Source organism: Brachyistius frenatus, unplaced genomic scaffold (genome assembly GCF_029030835.1).
Source record: "Brachyistius frenatus isolate BFR_SWC_R1_liver_20210118 unplaced genomic scaffold, ASM2903083v1 Contig_20, whole genome shotgun sequence".
NCBI lineage: Eukaryota > Metazoa > Chordata > Actinopteri > Embiotocidae > Brachyistius > Brachyistius frenatus.
Window position 1 is genome coordinate 5,322,155 of NW_027210619.1, and position 18,185 is coordinate 5,340,339.

Consider the following 18,185-nt stretch of genomic DNA (forward strand, 5'->3'; position numbering starts at 1 on the left):
TTATCACACAGAGCAGCCATGATCCACCCAGTGTGACTAACTTAAGAACTTAACCCTGCAGCCTCCTGGGTGTCCGCACATGAAGATAAGAGCAACTGTCACCACCAAGAGACACCAGTTCATACACTGTATGCATGCATACACACTATGCATGCATACACACTATGCATGCATACACACTAGGCATGCATACACACTATGCATGCATGCATACTGAGGATACGTTGCCCCCTGTTGAAACTAAGCATTATTGCACTCTTCAGGTATTCTGCAGGGAGGGACAGACAGATATATAGATAGATGTAGCTAATTTTGAATAGAAAACTTTATTATAATATATATATATAAGTTTTGGAAAACTGGTTTTGTTTTATTGTCAATAATGTTGTGATCAGTTTAATATGAATGGTAAAGATCTTAAATGGTCTTAAATTGGCCTAGGTTGAAGATATACGTTTAAAATAAAATAAAATAAAAATTAAATTAATAATAATAATAATAATAATAGGTTTGGGAGCGCCTGATGAACTGAACAATGCTGCTGGGTTTGTATCACTTCCTATGAGACCAGCAGCCAGCAGGAAGAAAGCAGAGGAGGTAGGATAACGTACAGCCCCCTGGAGGAAAATGAGCAACTCGGCGTCCTAAGACTGAAGTTATGACTTTAATATGGCTGATAAGGGTCCGATTTTAACTTCATGTATTATTTTCTACCTGTCGATCGGGGCCGCAATATTCCAACTTCTGGAGGAGCCCAACTGGATATCAGCCAAAGACAAATATATCCTACAGACGGAAAACATTTTGCGGAACTATGCCTGCTTAACAAAAGAAGGACTGGATGAGATATTGGCGGTAGGAATCCATCTCTTTTGAATCGTAGCATACGTCAGAAAAAAACAACTAAATTGTTTAACTTTAATGGGGTATATCTTAATGTGGGTTTGCGGAGATTGATCAAACTGCGAACGAGTTCCGATCAAATCTGCCACACTTTAGGAACAAGTAATGGAGTCAGACCTTCTACAGGTGTTGCCCGACATGAAACTGTATTTCTATTGAATTTAAGCCGACACAAAGGTAGACTAAAGTTTAAAAGAGAAGTTCGTTGTGCTTACATGTCGGGACACCTCAAACCGGTTTTTCTTGGTTGGGAACAAAAAAACAGGCTACACACACCTGATTGAAGAGGAACACAACTAAAAGGTTATTTTCAGGCTATTTATTACCACAAAAAAAAATATTGATATTCATAGGCTATTTAACAGCACAAGAAAGTAGAACAATTTAAACAACAGATGGAGGCGTGCTGAACGGAAGGAGACATGCACCTTCACGCACAAACGTCACCACAAATATTTGAATGTTTCCACAGGGTGTGTCTCGAAGAATATATGACTGCATTTGTCATTTCTCTGTTTATTATGGCTCATTAAAAAAAGCCACAATATAAATGTTCGATTATTTTGTCATTCGTATTGTAAGATTAAGAAATAGCAGGAGTTAGAATGGGTTTCATTCCGATTGATTTACTATGTTTACCCACCAGATTGTGTCAGAGGCTGCAGGCCAAGGTGTGACCATCACAGGGGACAATCATCGCAACACTTGGGACTGGACAAATTCTGGCATCTTTGCTGCCACTATTGTCACCACTATAGGTATGTGTAAAAGGTTGAGTAATTGATACTTATCCTGGCAAAGAGTTTTATGTAATTGATGAAGGCTACATGACTCACATTGTTATTTATTTAAAAAAAAAAAAAGTAAGTCACAGTTATGCATTGGCCTATTTGTTTGTTTCAAAATCAAAAGGAACCTACTTAGACAAAGTGACATACAGAAAAAGTTATATATTTTTACATGAGTTGAAAAACAACTGCTGTCAGCTCATGAAATCGTCTTGAAGGAATGGATTTGTTACTGAACTCTTTGTGTGTTACTAAACTGCATTGGGGAGGTTTTACTGCAAAATGTGTAACTAAGCAAGTTAAAAAAAAAATTCAAAGCATGTCGAGAGACTATGATACATAGTAACCACAAGTTTTCAGCCTGGCAACTTTGTATTATTACTATATTTTCCACCTGCTTTAGTCTATTAGGTGATTTATTACCCTAACTTTAAACCTTCATAAAATGTTGATCATACAACTCAGGGTTGTGACTTAATATTTTCTCTTTGTGAACTACAGGTTATGGTAATGTTGCTCCCAAGACAAAAGGTGGTCGTGTGTTCTGCATCCTGTATGGTCTGTGTGGTATCCCCCTGTGTCTGGTCTGGATTAGTGAGCTGGGTTCATTCTTTGGTGACCGGGCTAAACGCCTGTCCCAGGTTCTAATACGCAAAGGTGTTTCAGTGGTAAGAATCTGACTGATGGATGGAGTTAGTATTTATCTACATTCAGTATGAATGTTACAATATCAAATGAGGATGTTTGTGTTTCTCCTGTCATTTTTTGTCAGAAAAAGGTCCAGTTCACGTGTACAGCTGTATTCCTTTTATGGGGGCTGATGGTGCACTTGGTTATCCCTCCCTTTGTTTTCATGTCAGTGGAAGGATGGAGTTATTTAGAAGGCCTCTACTTCTCTTTCATCACACTCACAACAGTTGGCTTCGGAGATTATGTGGCAGGTAGGTTTTTATTTTTGCCATAATTTGTGGGTCTAAATTTTTTTTTATGTCAAAATCACGCCAGTGCATCATCTCTCATTTCAGGTGTAAATCCAAATAAACAATACCCCCACCTGTACAGAGTGTTTGTAGAGCTATGGATCTACATGGGTCTCGCCTGGCTATCTCTGTTCTTCAGCTGGAATGTCCACATGGTGGTGGAAGCACACAAAGTGCTAAAGAAAAGAAGACACAAGCACCGACACGTCTATGATGAGGAACCTGAGCCTGTAGAGGACAAGCAACACCCGGATGTAAAACCGAGTGCTATTGACATCTTCAAATTCCTGTCTGAGAAGGACGAAGACTACAGCACCGTCATCAAAGAGATTGGAATGACAGCACAGCCAGTGGACAACATAAACCGCTCAAAGAGCTGCAGTGACATCTTGGCCACTAATATCCAGACCCTAGATCACTCGCCGCGGCACAGACGTATGATCAGTATCAGTGAAGTGTTCGTGAATGCAAAGGTTGAGATGCACAAAGGTGGACAAGAAGAGTGTCCGCCACAGGAAAACACGAGAGACCCTAAACCTGCAGCAGGTGTTGGGACGGATGCTAAAGAAAATAAGGACAGTTGGGCATTTGAACCTGCAGCAGGTGTTGGGACAGATGATGAAGAGAATAAGGACAGTTCTGCATTTGTTTTAGAAAATAATGGTATCATCTTCACTGTACCTCCCAAAGATGCTGCAGAAAAGGAAAGTGTACAGCATCCCGATGGTGGAGAGACTAGGTTTACAATATCCAAGGTGGGTGAGGAAGATTTGTTATTGAGTAAATATGAGAAAGGATAAAAGATCCCTCATCAATTTTGAGGAACCAGTGAGGCTGTGTCGTGGAAGAGACCTTTGTGTAATAATATCATGAATCCTGTTATGTTTAAGTGAACAAACTGTATTTTGTGGAAACAACAACATATATAGAAATTAATTCTGCAATGTAAAATGGTTTCCTGCCTTACAATGACTGTTTAATGTTTTGGTTTTTGTGTACGGTGTACAGACTGTATGTACAGACATTGTCAAAATGTAAATGTTTAATTCAGTGAAAGGCTCATTTACAGTACATACCTGTGGAGTAAGGTTTGGGTGCACAGGTGTGTCCTCCTCAACAAAAAAACATCTCCTTGGCTTTTGTGCTGACAGTGATTAATGATGAACAGCTATACAGAGTCATCTGCAAAGAAACAGCAACATTTTCATTATTTTCACCGTAAAGTAAAATTTCTGTCAGCATTTGCTATTGCAATTCTAGGTTTTATTTAAAGTTTGAATCCATATGGTTTTAGTCCTTGTTGATTCGGAGACACACCTGTGGTTATGGCAGTCACAGGGAAGTGTGGCTTACCACTACACATCCCAGAAAATGACGATTGTCCTGTTTTGTAAACACATTTTTGGTCGGTGCCTTGGCAACAAGACAAATACAAAGCATGTCTTGGACCGCCTCACAATGTGTTTGTCCAGTTGAAGTCTTTTAACTAGTGTATTGCCGTGATGTTACTTGGCAAGGCTCTGGAGGAAAGGCTCATTTCCCTGAAGAGAAAGTTATACATGACAAAGCCTTTAAAAATAAAACAACCAAAACATGAAAGTGTACGACAGTTTTTTTTTTTAGCTTGAGTACTGAAACACGTCCCTTGGAAGCATGACCACACTTCATCTTTTATTTACTGTGGAAAACAACAGCTGTGAACATTAGGAATTAATTGTACTAATTCTTTACTGTGGCTCAATCTTTGGTTTATAATTTTTATCTAAAAATAAATTCTGAAGTTACAGAAGTGAACCCAATGAAAACTGCAAAGGTACAACAGCATCAGACTGTTTTCTTCACAGCAGCCATGTTTAGAAGTCAAAGGTTACTCGAGCACTTTCAGTGCATTGACAGCTGTACCAAGGAGAGTGCTAAAGTGTGTTTGCAAGAAGCACCATTGTACTATCTCTACACGATGATTACCTTTTAAAAAAATGGATAAGGTCATCCAAATTGGCACCATAATTATTCAAATGAAACACTTTAATAGATATGAGCAATCTCCTTATTTTTTTTACATTTAATTCAGGATGTTACACTGTGTACAAAATCATAAAGAGGCTGGATATATTTAAGTTTCTTGTTGGACATTGCTAGTCTAACAAATTACCCAAAAAAGTCTGAGGGAACACTGCACAACCTTTTAGTAGAATCACAGGATAAATTCAATTCATAGCATGACTGTCTTTATTGTTTTATTGACAGTCACACATGAAAAAACATTTTGACAGGCAATGGTAAAACATATAAAAAGATTCTGTTACATACATGGCAGATGTAAATATTTCTTATTTCCAGCTGACCAGTGAAAAATATTAATTTCATGACACACAGCAAAGCAATTAAATGTATTTTTTACATGTTTGATTCAAAATATTATTTTCCAAGTGCCTCCAAGTATTTCACAATGGTTCAAATATCTGGGTAGTTCAATAAATTCAGTGTCTGAGAACATTTCACTTTAAGTGTTTCCATTAAGTTGACTGCTTGGTGTAGCCATTTGCTGGAGTTTGCTGGTAGTAATACAAATTCAATTTTGTGTTTCTTTCAGGGGCCCAGGAAAAAACTGACTTATAAATATGCCTTTGTCTCCATGGCTCGGGTTAACGCCCTCTTACCCCAGCTTCTCCTGGGGGATCCTCAGGTATGCTTGTGCCAGCCGAGAGATTCTGTTATCAGGTTCTGTCTAGTACAACAGGGTAAACGTATGCAGTACCTACACATATCACCATTCAAATCATCATTGCCCCATCAATTTAAGATAAATCTTGATTTCCTTTCCTTTAATTGAACCTCGACAAATTTTGATGTATTTTTCTTCCTGTGCTTATTGAGAATTTTAAGAGTCACTTGATTACTTCAAATCACAGACCAAGGCTTTATCAAACACAGTGCCAATGAGCAACTTTCCCTCATAGGTAGTTGCTACAGAAGAGCCAATGATCACGTGGCCATCGTCCGCATACACCTGAGTCACCACTGGCTGATCAGAGTGAATGTTCTGGATGCGGATGACCTGCAGACACATAAAAAAATAAAATAAAAAAAAAAAAATTACGATAAAGAACCAAAACAATAAAGCTATGTTGTTGCAAATAAAAAGCTGTGAGAAAACACAGATGTAAAAAACACAGAGCATGCACAGTCTTTTTGGTTTTGTAATGTTGTCAGGCTTCTTACAATTTGCCATCATAAAAGGAAATGGACAAACCTCAGATCCTGGAGGGTCATTGTGGTCAAACATGAAAACCTTCCATCCATTAGGGTGACAGCCGAGCCAAAGGTCACCAGTTTCAGGGTCGACTTCAACGTTGTCACAGAGTGAACCCACAGCCACGGTCTGGTGAGGTTTCATAGACAAGGTTAGAATTATACACCTAACATAGTGTCTTTATTACCTTAAATGACAATTCGAGCATCACCTGATTTTGTCCTTATCTCCAGAATATGGGAAATGAATCAGTTTACACTGGTTTTGCAGTGCTTTAACCACATCACATTAAGCATATTTACTATTTCTGTTTGTTTTTCCAATGATAAAGATTTTGAAATGAAATCTATGTCTACACTTCAAGTCACCTCCAGTAGAGGTTTGAAAAATAATCTGCAGCCACTACTCCTTAGATAACACCAGCGGTGACAAATCTTGGTATTATCTTAGTCTAAGATCTAGGTTTCAAGGCCCACATTAACAAAGCAATGAAACCCTCATTTACCAAATTAGAAACCTAGCCTATTTATAAATTCTACATTTATTCTGAAATCTACTGTAGATCTCCTAGAGCTTAACAACACTGAATTTGAGAGGATTGCCTTGAGATAATAATATTTTGTTACTCTTTCACAAAAGTTGAATGTCTAAAACATCCCATAAATTTGTAATTAAGTTATGTTCTTGTTTAATATGAAGAATTTTTAAATTTAAGTTTAATTATTAAAACAATACTCATTCATCAATGCAATAGTGCACTTTCATGCTGCTGAAATTCTAAGTTATTTACCTTCACAGAGGCCAATACGTTGTCCTTTTTCCGTTCCAACACATGCACGTTGTGGTCAAGTATATCCACCACATACATATGCCTTGAAATGAGAAAGAATATTCAGATATTTGAAACATAAATGATCTTGTGCAGCGCCCCGCAGATCATCTGTACCTTTTGTCTGGGGAGATGTTGATTCCATTTGCCATGTAGTAACCTTCAGAGGCTACTTTTACTTCCTTTGGACTGTAGTAGACAACATTACCCCAAGGCTGAGCCAGAAAAGGCTCCACCAAAAATTTAAGGAAGTCAGTGGCAAAGTAGTGATCATTGGTGGCATAGAAGCAATCCACTCCCACGGCATGAATATCATTCACACTGGAAAGAAAGATAAGAGTTGAAAAAAATTATTTCAGCTATGTTATGAAATGGTATAGTTTTATAAATACTGTTTATACTGACTTCATAGTCATCATACCTGTGGAGAAGTTCATGCTTTATGGTTTTCAGATGCACCAGGGATAACTCATCCTCAACAAATCTGAACAGCTCTACTTGGGATTTGTATTGAGGATGGTTGACAACAAACAGGTATACCGTGTTATCTGGAAACAATTGTACAAAAAGATTATGGGAAACCAAAGCGAAAGGGATTCGAGCGTGAAAGGGGCATGCATTACTAATAAAAGACAATTGTGACTTATCAAAGTTACATTAAGAATATACAGCTCAATACTTGTTATATGTGCAAACAGCTAGATTTTTGCAATAGTTCGAGTGTTTAAGGATAGAAGGTATTGTATGCTGTACAGACTGCCTGCAGTCTTTACAGCCATGGCCGATGTAAAGAATATGTGGCATGACTCAAAGCACTTAACGGTTTTCCTCCTGTTCACCCATTCACAAAACAATAGCGGCTGAGCTCCCATGCAAGGTGCCCGCCTGCCATCAGGAGCAACTTGGGGTTCAGTGTCTTGCCCAAGGACACTTCAGTGTGTGGGCAGGAAGAATCGGGAATCAAACCACCACCCTTATGATCAGTGGGCTTCAGCTGCGTGTCAGAATTATGATTGACAGTTTATGATCCTATATGTGCTTAAGGGGACAGATACCTAAGAGTGTAACTACTGCACCCACACCATAACCAATGGGATAATCAGAGCATCAGGTTTGTCCACATATTCTACTGTACATGCACACACAAGCTCTATTCACCTTTAACCAAGTATAAATTGTCTTCATTAGTAAGGTGTTTATACAGTCAGGTGAACTAAGAAAGGTTTTCGTGACAGTTTACAAACGATACTTTATATTTTGTTCCAATGGCTCAAGATGTAAAACCAGTTAAGAGCAATGAGAGTAGGGTTTTTGCCCCTCGGGTGCTGCCGTGTAGAGACTTGTGTGTAGCATGTGTGAAATCACATATATGTTGCCTTTACCACTTGGATCGGTGTATAAACTGATGCCATGAGGGTTGAATGACTCTAGGTCAAAGTTCCACGGCATACGCAGCTCCACCGGTTTCATCCGAGGATCTTGTAGATCAAGAATAAAAATCTTTCCAGTCACATCTTTGGCTGACAGTCCAGGATACTGAAGACCCTATGGATATTTAAAAATATATGAAATTATAAAGACTTTAAAAATAATGCACAATTATTTGCCTTTGATAAGGGACAGTGTATTGTAAATGCAATAATTCAGGTTTACGTATAGATATATATACGTAACCCTCATAGTTTTTGTTCTCACCTGCAGTCAAATAATATGGATTGCATATAAAGCTGCCAAGTACACTTTCTGAGGAAAGCAGACAAAGCAGCTGACATTGAAGGAAAGTTTGTGTATTGTGATATCAAGCTTCTTTTTTTTTTTTTTTTTTTTTTAAATATAACTCTGGAAACCATTGTAGAGATTATTTTTGTTTTTAAAGCACTAATTTGTAGCAATGCTGAGCATGTCAATAATTTAAAAAAAATTGAATGTAAAAAAAAAAAAGGCTACTTTAACTGCAAAAAAACCCACCAATAATAAAAAGGTGAAAGACCCTGGGTTAAACATTAAACTATTTAAATAGCCTACATCAACACACGCAGAGTGACATTCAAGTTGCAAGTGTTTTTTTCCCTTGTAGATTTGTATAACCTCAGCTCTGGTTGCTCTACAACTCAAAACACTTACAGCGCTGATAAAGGCGAGTCCGTCTCTCAGGATTGTTATATCCTCTGACCCATAATCTGAAAGCACGAGAGTGGCACTGTTAACTTATCTGCTGAGAAAGGCGCATTGAAGTTTAAGCAACATTTTGTCGTGGCGTTTCTTACCGAGGTTTTTCAGCGTAACGCAGTTGGGGAGGTGATGCTGGGTCAGCTCTCTGGTAGCCAGCGTCCTTTTCCTGCAACACAAAAGTTACATTAGTGCAGTTGTTGACCACCAAACCTTCTGCCAGATAAAAAAAAAAAAAAAAAAAAAAAAAAAAAAAAAAGACTGGGACCACACGCCCAAGCAAAGCCGCGTCGCTTCGACATATGTGCAGTTTCTTTCTATTCTACCTTAAATTGATGATCCTCTCTCCGAACAGCGCCGCCAACGCAGCTACAGCAAGTGAGATGAGGCCTAATTTTCCCATTCTGAACTCACGACGGGAAAGTTTTGCGAACTGCTTAAAACTACGACTCTGCTGCAGCAGCAGAAGAGTGCCAGTCGGCGCTGCAAAAATGCTGCATTCAAAACTATCGGAAATTCGCAAACTATCATGTTCTAACAGGTTTGTTGTTTCCAGTTCCATTGAATACCGCTGCTGTCTTGCAATTTGTGCATTGCCTCTCCATCTTAATTAATTACAATTCCTTTCAACTTCCAAATTAGTATTATATCGGAGTTTGTTATTCCCTCTTGGTGTTACACCTGCAGGGTGTGCGTCCTTATAGTTCGATTAGTAAGATAAAACATTTTTTTTGTTGTCCTTATCAACAATGGACCTAAGAGTACATGAACGCTCAAGAGGTTATTAGTCATTTCCGACATTTGCCAAGCATTTGGATTCAGCATAACTAATAGTATTAATCTATTAATAAAAAATTAATGGTTTGAGCCACTGCAGACATCTAAAACCAGATCTATAATTCAGATTAAGTCCGCTCTAGATAGTGAGTTGACAGTGTTTATATCAGTGCTTGTTTTGCTGCTGCGGGATAGTGCAGCATGAGCAGTACTGTGCTTGCGGAACATTTGGACTCTTGATCTTGGGGACGTTTGCATGTGTAATGGCAGGAGTCATTTATGTAATTCTAACTCGAGTTTACCCTACAGGACCAACCAGGATCTTTTCTGACACTGACTGGATTGAAGTTTTTTTTTTTTTAGGAGGATTCACTCGCCACTCTACTGCAATTAGTTACAGCCCAATATTGGACAGTACTAAGAGAATAAAGTGTTGTGAATGTGGTTCATTCCAACACATTTAGCTTGTACCCCTTTTTCAGCTCCAAATACCAAACGCTGTGTGAGGGATTAAAAACATGTGCATTCTCATTTACTCGCTCTCTCGCACTCATCTATACAACGGGTGTAAAAATATATTGCTCAATAACATGTCGTGCCTGCAAAACACTGTTTAAATTGTTTATTTTTGAAGTTGTTTTTTTGTAGGTGATGACTCCTCCCAACATAAAACAAAAGAGTTACAAAATTGTCTATGTAATCAAAATCATGTGTAAGAGACTTCATAAAAAACAAACATGAACACATACATACACATACAGAAGTGAAAGTAACATAAAATTGGCAAACTATTGACCCTGTGAAACTCAGCATTGGGTGCATGCAACCTGACAGTAACTGTAGAATATCTACAAAAGTCCAATTAAAGAATGATAGCATCTAACAACTTCAAAACACCAACAACTCCTGCACATTACATGGTGTGCATCCAGCGAGCACTGTTAGGCGGGGCACACCAGATTTCCTGACTCTGTTTTGTGAAGTCGTGAAAAGGTTCACAGTGTAATACAGCAGGATCCCCATCAAACAGTTTCAAGCAAGACTGTATATTTGGAACATACAAAATAAAGTTTATTATCCATTCTCTTCATGTCTACATCTTATTAGAGTTTCTAGACAATGGCATTGTCAAATAACACACCCAAATTAATTCTAATAATCCTGACAGGTGCAACAATACATTTCTGTCAAGTCCAGGTGTCAAAATATAACTGAATGTGAAAAGCAATTTAAATCTTCTTCTTTGTTATTTTCAACATAAAAAGGGGAGCCATGGCCCTGGGCTGCAGTGAGAGCTAGGCAGGACATGGCCATGAGCACACATAAACACAGGTGAGGAAGTGGCTTCAGGGCTGGGCCCCGGTGGCTGCAGGGACTTGTGTGGCCAGAGTGTTGGGGGCAGAGATGACAGGTGATCCAGCAATGTTAGCCAGTGGCTGTGAGGAGGACATTGAGGTGATGCCTAGGAGAGACGGGACACTCGTTCATCACATGGAAATGCTCGTATTTACATGTCATCACGATAAAAGTTAGAGCTATAACTATATTTTTCTGCCATTTTCACATGTTCATCTCACCATCTCTTGGCTGAAAAGAAAGCTACTCTGTAACTACAGATATAACTTTCTTTCTAATCTATCGGAATCAGATTATTTCTTTGACTCTAAAGTTAAATAATGCCAGGACGACTAAAAGATTACCTACCGGCCATCATACTTGAGGAGCTGACTGGAGTGGAGCTGGCAGCCATCCCTCCAGGAGTGGCCCCCCTTCCCTGATCTTTGACGATGGGATCTGAGAACAGAAGCGAATGTGAGCACCTCATAAACCGAATCCAGTTGTTGACACATTAAATAGACTGCAATGTATTTCGGTAAGAGGCAGTACAATCAAGCAATGAGTGAGGGGAAACAGCCAACTTACAGAAGTAGGGATGATCCATGGCCTCTCTGGCTGTGAGGCGGGCTTGATGGTCGTAGCGCAGCAGTTTGTCCAGGAAGTCTAGAGCCTCTGTGCTGACCAGGTGCTGGTTCTCACTGTGCACAAATCTCTCCCACCTTTTGCGGGAATGTCTGAAGAGAAAATATCAGTCCTTAAGTGTTGATGTTGGGAATTCATTCACCAAAATAATCAGTAGTTGCTGGATAAATTCCTAATAATCTTCCCCAAAAAAAGAAGAAAGAAGCTGCATCTAAGGTTGACTAACTTAATCCAATAGTGGAACCAGAGTTTCTTTTATCCAAATCCTGAAGGTAATTGCCTTATTTTCACAAGTACGAACGGAATAGGCGTCGATCTAAAAGCCCTGGAGCAAATTCTTCGGGCTCGTCCCTGGGCCCAATCCGGTTCACTAAGAACAGACTTAGCAGCTGACCCAAACACAACACACACAGTGTAAAGCAGATCTTATCACAGCTTGATAGATCATTCGCAAGTTGTCCCTCTTAGCCCCAATTTACTTTCAGCCAAAATACAGACCATGAAGGGATGCTACTTATTTTATCACACTCTGAAATGATTTTATTCTACACGAGTTTTTATAAATTAATTTATAATCTGTCCACACACCCAAAACTTTTAAGACCATGACTCGCTCTCGTGGACTAACATACATAGAAAGTTTTAAAGCAGAAATCTTGAATCCCCACTTGTCTGCCGACTGAACAACCCGGCCGAAGGCCTCATGACTTTGACAGAACACATGACTCATATATTTCTCCCTCCAGATGCCACCACCATCCACAAATAAATTCAATGCTACGGTTACTATATTGAGGTCAAGCAGCTAGAAATGTTTTACCTTCCCAGAATGTCATTGAACCGCGGATCCAACTCAATGTTGTACTTGTCAATGTAGTCGTACAGGTCCTCTGTGCCGAGTACTTTTGCAATTCGCACAAGCTGCAAGAAAAAAGAAACATTATTTGTCAATTAAATGAGCAGTTACTATTGGTGTTTGTTTAACAATGGTGTGTACATAAAGTAGAAACTGTGGGAGGCTAGAGATGTAGAAATAAACATTGTTACCATCAACAATGCACAACTTTCATTTAATATCTGTAAACTTTGATAACATACGGTTTGTTTTACTCTAAAACTTAAGTGAACCAGAGGACTTCCTCCTGTAACTGGTAAATCACGTTTAACTGCCTATAGTCGTGCAAAATCAACATTATCACAAAATTGTCCGAAAATATAAAATTTTGTGTTGTTTAGAAAAAAAGCAAACATTCCCTCATTTAGAAAGCAAAGTTTAGTTTGATGTTCCATCTAATACAATAACAATTGTGTAATAACTAGAAAACAGTTTTCCCGATTACCAGAGAAACAATCATTCATGTAGAAGAGGATGGAAGGGAAAAGAAAGCCTGAATGGAAACAACTGGAAATGCCATGTTGGATGTTCCAGTTGAAACTGATTTCTGGATGCCACCATACATTAATTTGCTAATTGACCCTTTTTCTCTTCTGTTTGTTTTTTTAGTAGCAAAGACCTGCATTAAAACATGAAGGTAACATTAGCCGGCGGTTTATCTCAACAGAGTGGAGATGCTGGTGATCACGGCACATTAATACTATGAGTTTGTTAACCTGATAGTTCTGAAGCAGGACCTCCATAATTTGTATCCAGTAGTTTGTGAAAAAGTCGGTGTAAAATTGTGTAAATATTGTGAAAGAACAATCGACTAACATTTTATATCTTCTGCTCCTCATCTCATTTTCACATTGTAGCTACAGGCTGTGAAAATTAATCAGACTAGCTTATTCAATGTTTATGTTGGTTACATTTTCTTTCAACCCCTAAAAACTAGAGTATTTCTGGCTTTTTTCTCCCATCAACAGGTGGTCACATATTAAAACTGAACAAATAAGCAAATGATGAAGAGATTCAATAAAGTATCCAAAAGGATTTAGGAATGATAAGAGGATTTGATACTCAATTGAAAAAAAAAAAAAGAAAAAAGCTAAGCAATCCCCGTTCTTTTTTCTAAAATAATTATGTTTATCCATCTTATTTTATGTCTGCGTATTTGTAAATGTTTTCATATTGTGTGCACCTTTTTTGTTTCTATGCTGCTGTGACGACTAAATTTCCCCACAGTGGGATTAATAAAGTCTAAGTCTAGTGTAGGTATAGAAAGCCCATAACACAACTAACACCATGACGTGTACACTGGTCCACTCTTAGATCTGTCTGGCACCGATTTTGTTTTATAGTCACTCCGCCAAACCGCTAAAAAAAATTCACAATAAATAAACCCTCATACAGTACGTGTTTAGAGTGACACAAAATCCCAGGGAGCCTAGCAGAGTTGTTATGTGGCCTAGTGGGAGAAGACAGGTCTGCCAGTGTGCAACGAAAAAAATGATGTATTGTGAAATGTAAAAAAAAATAAAAATAAGAAGGTAATACATGGCTCTCTAGGCCATATGTTTTGTGACCACATCCACAAAGGAACATTAAAAACACATTAAAAAAAAATACCAGATTCTTTGTACCTGATCGTAGTTGTCATGACCATGAAAGAAAGGTTCCTTCCTGAAAATCATGCTGGCAAGCATGCAACCCAAACTCCACATGTCCAAGCTGTAGTCGTACATCTACAAATTATGGCGAGAAGGACAACCATTGTTAAAAAGAAATCACATTTTCTCATCTTTAATAATATAAATCTTTTGACTCACTAGTATACTGGCCTGACTCTACATGTAGGGAAGATGTAGGAGCCTCACCTGGTAGTCTACCAGCAGCTCAGGTCCTTTGAAGTACCTGGATGCCACTCTCACGTTGTATTCTTGGTTTGGATGGTAGAACTCTGCCAAACCCCAATCGATTAGACGGAGCTGAAAGATTAAACCGACAAAGTTGAATTTATTTGCATATTTGTGTTGAGTTGGTGTCAACATCTGGTGTGAAACACGAGAGATGATGAAAATGGTCAGCATCAAATACAATACCTTTCTGTGTTCATGATCGATCATTACATTGTGTGGCTTGACATCTCTGTGCATAATCCCCATACTGTGGCAGTAATCCAGAGCCTACCAGGTGAAAAAAAAAAAAAAAGAGAAAGATGTTTTAAAAGCATAAACAGGCTGTTAAACAGGTGTAACTAGAGATTCATCTAATGTATCAAATATCAAACAATCAATGGAGATTAGGAACCAAAAGCTGTTTATCACCTTTAATATTTCGTACATGTAGAACCGTATGTCGAAGTCAGACAGGGTTTGATACAATTGCTGTAAAAATAATTACAAAATTATGAGTTGTTCAAAAAATAAAATAAGAGGTTTTGTGTCGGTATAATACTTGAAAAATTACACGTCAACAATCGCTAATCGTCACCTTGAAGTCTGTGTTGTTCACATGTTCAAAGACCAGAGCAGGGGTTCGGGACTAAAAAAGAAAAGAGAACAACATGTGCATGTGTTTATGTATGGAACCTGGTATATTTACAAATCCTGGATTGTTATACAGCAAAATATAGGATAAAATTACCACAGGATCCTTAACGATATCTAACAGTGAGATGATATTTGGGCCACCCCTTAGATTCTCCAGGATCTTTATTTCTCTCTTGATTTTCTTTTTCTTGACAGGCTGGAAACACAGACAGTGTTGTGACACTTACAAAAATCTCCATTCAAATGACAAAATGTTATGACCCCTTTTATCCAGAAAAACATGCATAATCAATTGACAATTTCCATACCTTCAGTATTTTGACGACCACTTTTTCATTGTTTGTGATGTTTATGGCTTCAAACACTTCACTATATTTGCCTCTCCCCAGTTTTCTGACTAGCTGATAGTCATCTTGGTTCCTAAAAAAAAAAAAACAACAACACACACACAAAAAAGAAAAGCCTCAGTTAACAATGCTGGTATGGCTTACTCATGAAAGCATAGCAAAACAAATACAATTAACGCCCCGATTACCCTTTTGCCTTACCCCCATTCAACAACATGGGACTCATAGTCCCAGTATTCCCGAGGTCTCTGTGTGTTTACATCAGGGTAAACTCGAGAGCGGCTTGGAACAGGGCCAGACATATTCTACACAGGATCGTTTCTAAATCTCCTAAAACAACACAGAAAAACACAAACCCAGTCAGAAATTGAACTTGTCTTCCATTACTGTGGCACAAATTTACAATAATGATAAAAAAAATTTAAAAAAAAAACCACAAATAGTAATCAGTACTTAATCCTTCTGGGTGGCAGTTTACCATGTTAGCATTCATTAAGATCCTTACGATATATTTATGCGATATTTATTGAGATACAAGACAGCACAATACCTGGGAGTTTCCCTCCAGGATAATGGTGACAGATGAGCTCGAACAGAAGTGGCTGAGATGCCTTTATGGTAAGAAAGCTACATGGAAACACAATGATAAAAATGTCCTGTTAAAGAGTTTACTACAATCCACTGCAATTGCTTAACATCATATGCGGAGCTGAAAATAGTACTTGTAATAAAAGTCTACCAGATATTTTATCTTGCCAATGTTTTTTACAAGATGCTGATGTGAATTAAAGTTTCAAAAGAAAATGCAAATGTTTCTAACATGCTCCAGTTGGGAGGCAACAGTAACTCAGTGAAATGCTACCGTGTTTAAATACCAACAAATATTGTAAAAAAAATATATATATATATTATCCAACAAAATCAAGCCAAACTGCACAAATGGTATCTGCTTGGTGGCGTGTGAAAATGGAGAAACCTGGATGTTAAACGGGGGCATCCAACCAGTCTAATCAGGAGGTACAGGGTTCAATACAGTCATCACTGGGGGCTACACCAAGGCAGTAACTCCTGTTGGGAGGAAGGAAAAAAAAAAAAGGGGGGGTTTGATTTAAAAAAAAAAAAAAAAATCAATAAAAAAAAAAAAAAAAAATCAATAAGTCAATGAAGCAAACATGATCAAACTGTGTGAACCGACGTACGTCAACCATTTCAGCTCACGTCAAGTGAGGCTGAATTAAATTAAACCGTATACACGAGGGGAGCATCCAGTCGACGACCGGTGTCTCCGGTACAAAGCACCCGTTCAAGGGTTGTTGTTGTTGTTTTTTTTAAAGCCAGTTTGCCCGCTTAATTTTTTTTTTTTTTTTTTGGATGAGAAGGTGAGTGTACGCGGGGACCCTCCGTGGCCCGGAGGCCCTCCGTGGCGCTTAAAGCAGCGAGCGATCACACGAACCGGGCAGCTGGCTGCGATGCTAGTTAGCCAGCTAGCTGTTTTAGCATCGCCGACAGCAGAGAGTGAAAAGCCGGTTTGGAAAGTCACAACTAGCTCTCGGCCACATTTTGGGACCGAAACAAGAAAGAAATAACCAGCCCGCATCAACAACACACACAAAAATAAGATACAATAATCACTCGAGTGATCGTTAGTAATGTAAAAAAATAATAATAATAATAATAATAAACAACCGAGCTTCGGAAAAATATATTTCTTAAAGCTGGAAAAAAAAAAAAAAAAAAGTGCTAAGCTAACGAGCTAAGGGAGTGAATAGCCTGACGGCTGGCGAGGCAACTGGCTGACAACGCCTTGAAAAAACACCCCACAAACACCGTGATCGGGCCGCAGGAGGACGCCGCGGCGGTGTTACTTGTTCCCGGCTTTTTCTCACATGTAAATGACTCCGTCGGCTGTTTGAAACCAACGACGATTTGCGATTAAATAACACGATTACCTCTCAAGCGTTGTTGGGACGTCAATATGGCGATGCTCGAGATCGGGAGCTTAGTGCGAGCAGCCTGTCCGGCAGAGGGCGCTCTCTCTTTTTCCTTTTTCTTTTTCTTTTCCTTTTCGTGGGGAGGTTGTAGCTCCCTCTGCCACCAACAGGTCTCATTCAAACAGAAACTTTTTTTCTTTCTTTTTAACCGCGCGGGCCTCTCTACGTGAAATGGCAATGTTTTAGTTCAAATAAATAAATAAAATAAATTTAATAAATACATTTTTTTTAAATCTCATTTGAGTAAACCAACCCCAAACTCACGGTTAATTTCCACAGGTGTCATTGCACGTTTGACCACCGCGGGCTCCTTTCACTCTTGGTGGTAAATATGATTTAGTGCATCAGCATCATTTAAATGTTTTCTGGTTGTTGTTGTTGTTGTTGTTGTTGTTGTTGTTATAACAGTGGAAGTAGGGTGAAGTCAACAAAAAAAAACACTTTTGGTGGCCACTTTTTGGTAAGATTACTAAATAGCCTATATGAGATCTATTGATATTTGTTAGACATTGGCATGGGTCTCCTAAATATTTATTTGTTAAATTTGTTTTGATAAAGTAGCCTATAATTGTTTTGGAAGTGTATAGTATCGGCAGGTTCCCTTTTGAGGTATGACGTAAAGCTCAGGTAAAGTGAGTCAGTTCATAAAAGGCCTTTTTCCACACAAAAAAATCACGTTTTTTTTCAAATTTGAAACTTTTATTTGAAAGATCCTGTCAAAATATTGTACATGTTTTAC

General features: G+C 38.5%; 3 protein-coding genes across 3 annotated transcripts; 1 reads left to right on the forward strand and 2 right to left on the reverse strand.

Annotated features, from left to right (window-relative positions):
* Positions 1-612: 612 nt before the first annotated feature.
* Positions 613-4,388, forward strand: LOC138619597 (potassium channel subfamily K member 5-like). The gene is made up of 5 exons (XM_069696218.1): positions 613-855; positions 1,550-1,661; positions 2,193-2,359; positions 2,464-2,632; positions 2,717-4,388. Exons 1-5 carry the CDS (start codon positions 670-672, stop codon positions 3,469-3,471), a joined length of 1,389 nt encoding a protein of 462 aa, XP_069552319.1. The 5' UTR covers positions 613-669; the 3' UTR covers positions 3,472-4,388.
* A 596-nt stretch (positions 4,389-4,984) lies between these two features.
* Positions 4,985-9,398, reverse strand: LOC138619600 (serum paraoxonase/arylesterase 2-like). The gene is made up of 9 exons (XM_069696221.1): positions 9,249-9,398; positions 9,021-9,091; positions 8,878-8,933; positions 8,136-8,298; positions 7,175-7,301; positions 6,871-7,074; positions 6,715-6,796; positions 5,925-6,053; positions 4,985-5,729 (listed from the first exon to the last, which is right to left on the reverse strand). The coding sequence occupies exons 1-9, from the start codon at positions 9,323-9,325 to the stop codon at positions 5,568-5,570; spliced, it is 1,071 nt and encodes a 356-aa protein (XP_069552322.1). The 5' UTR covers positions 9,326-9,398; the 3' UTR covers positions 4,985-5,567.
* Positions 9,399-10,306: 908 nt separating this feature from the next.
* On the reverse strand, positions 10,307-17,485 carry LOC138619601 (casein kinase II subunit alpha-like). Its single transcript, XM_069696222.1, has 15 exons — positions 17,405-17,485; positions 16,432-16,523; positions 16,006-16,082; positions 15,657-15,785; positions 15,417-15,528; positions 15,203-15,304; positions 15,050-15,100; positions 14,884-14,943; positions 14,659-14,742; positions 14,434-14,544; positions 14,200-14,301; positions 12,500-12,600; positions 11,623-11,771; positions 11,404-11,493; positions 10,307-11,161 (listed from the first exon to the last, which is right to left on the reverse strand). The coding sequence occupies exons 4-15, from the start codon at positions 15,755-15,757 to the stop codon at positions 11,046-11,048; spliced, it is 1,179 nt and encodes a 392-aa protein (XP_069552323.1). The 5' UTR covers positions 15,758-15,785; positions 16,006-16,082; positions 16,432-16,523; positions 17,405-17,485; the 3' UTR covers positions 10,307-11,045.
* Positions 17,486-18,185: the final 700 nt, after the last annotated feature.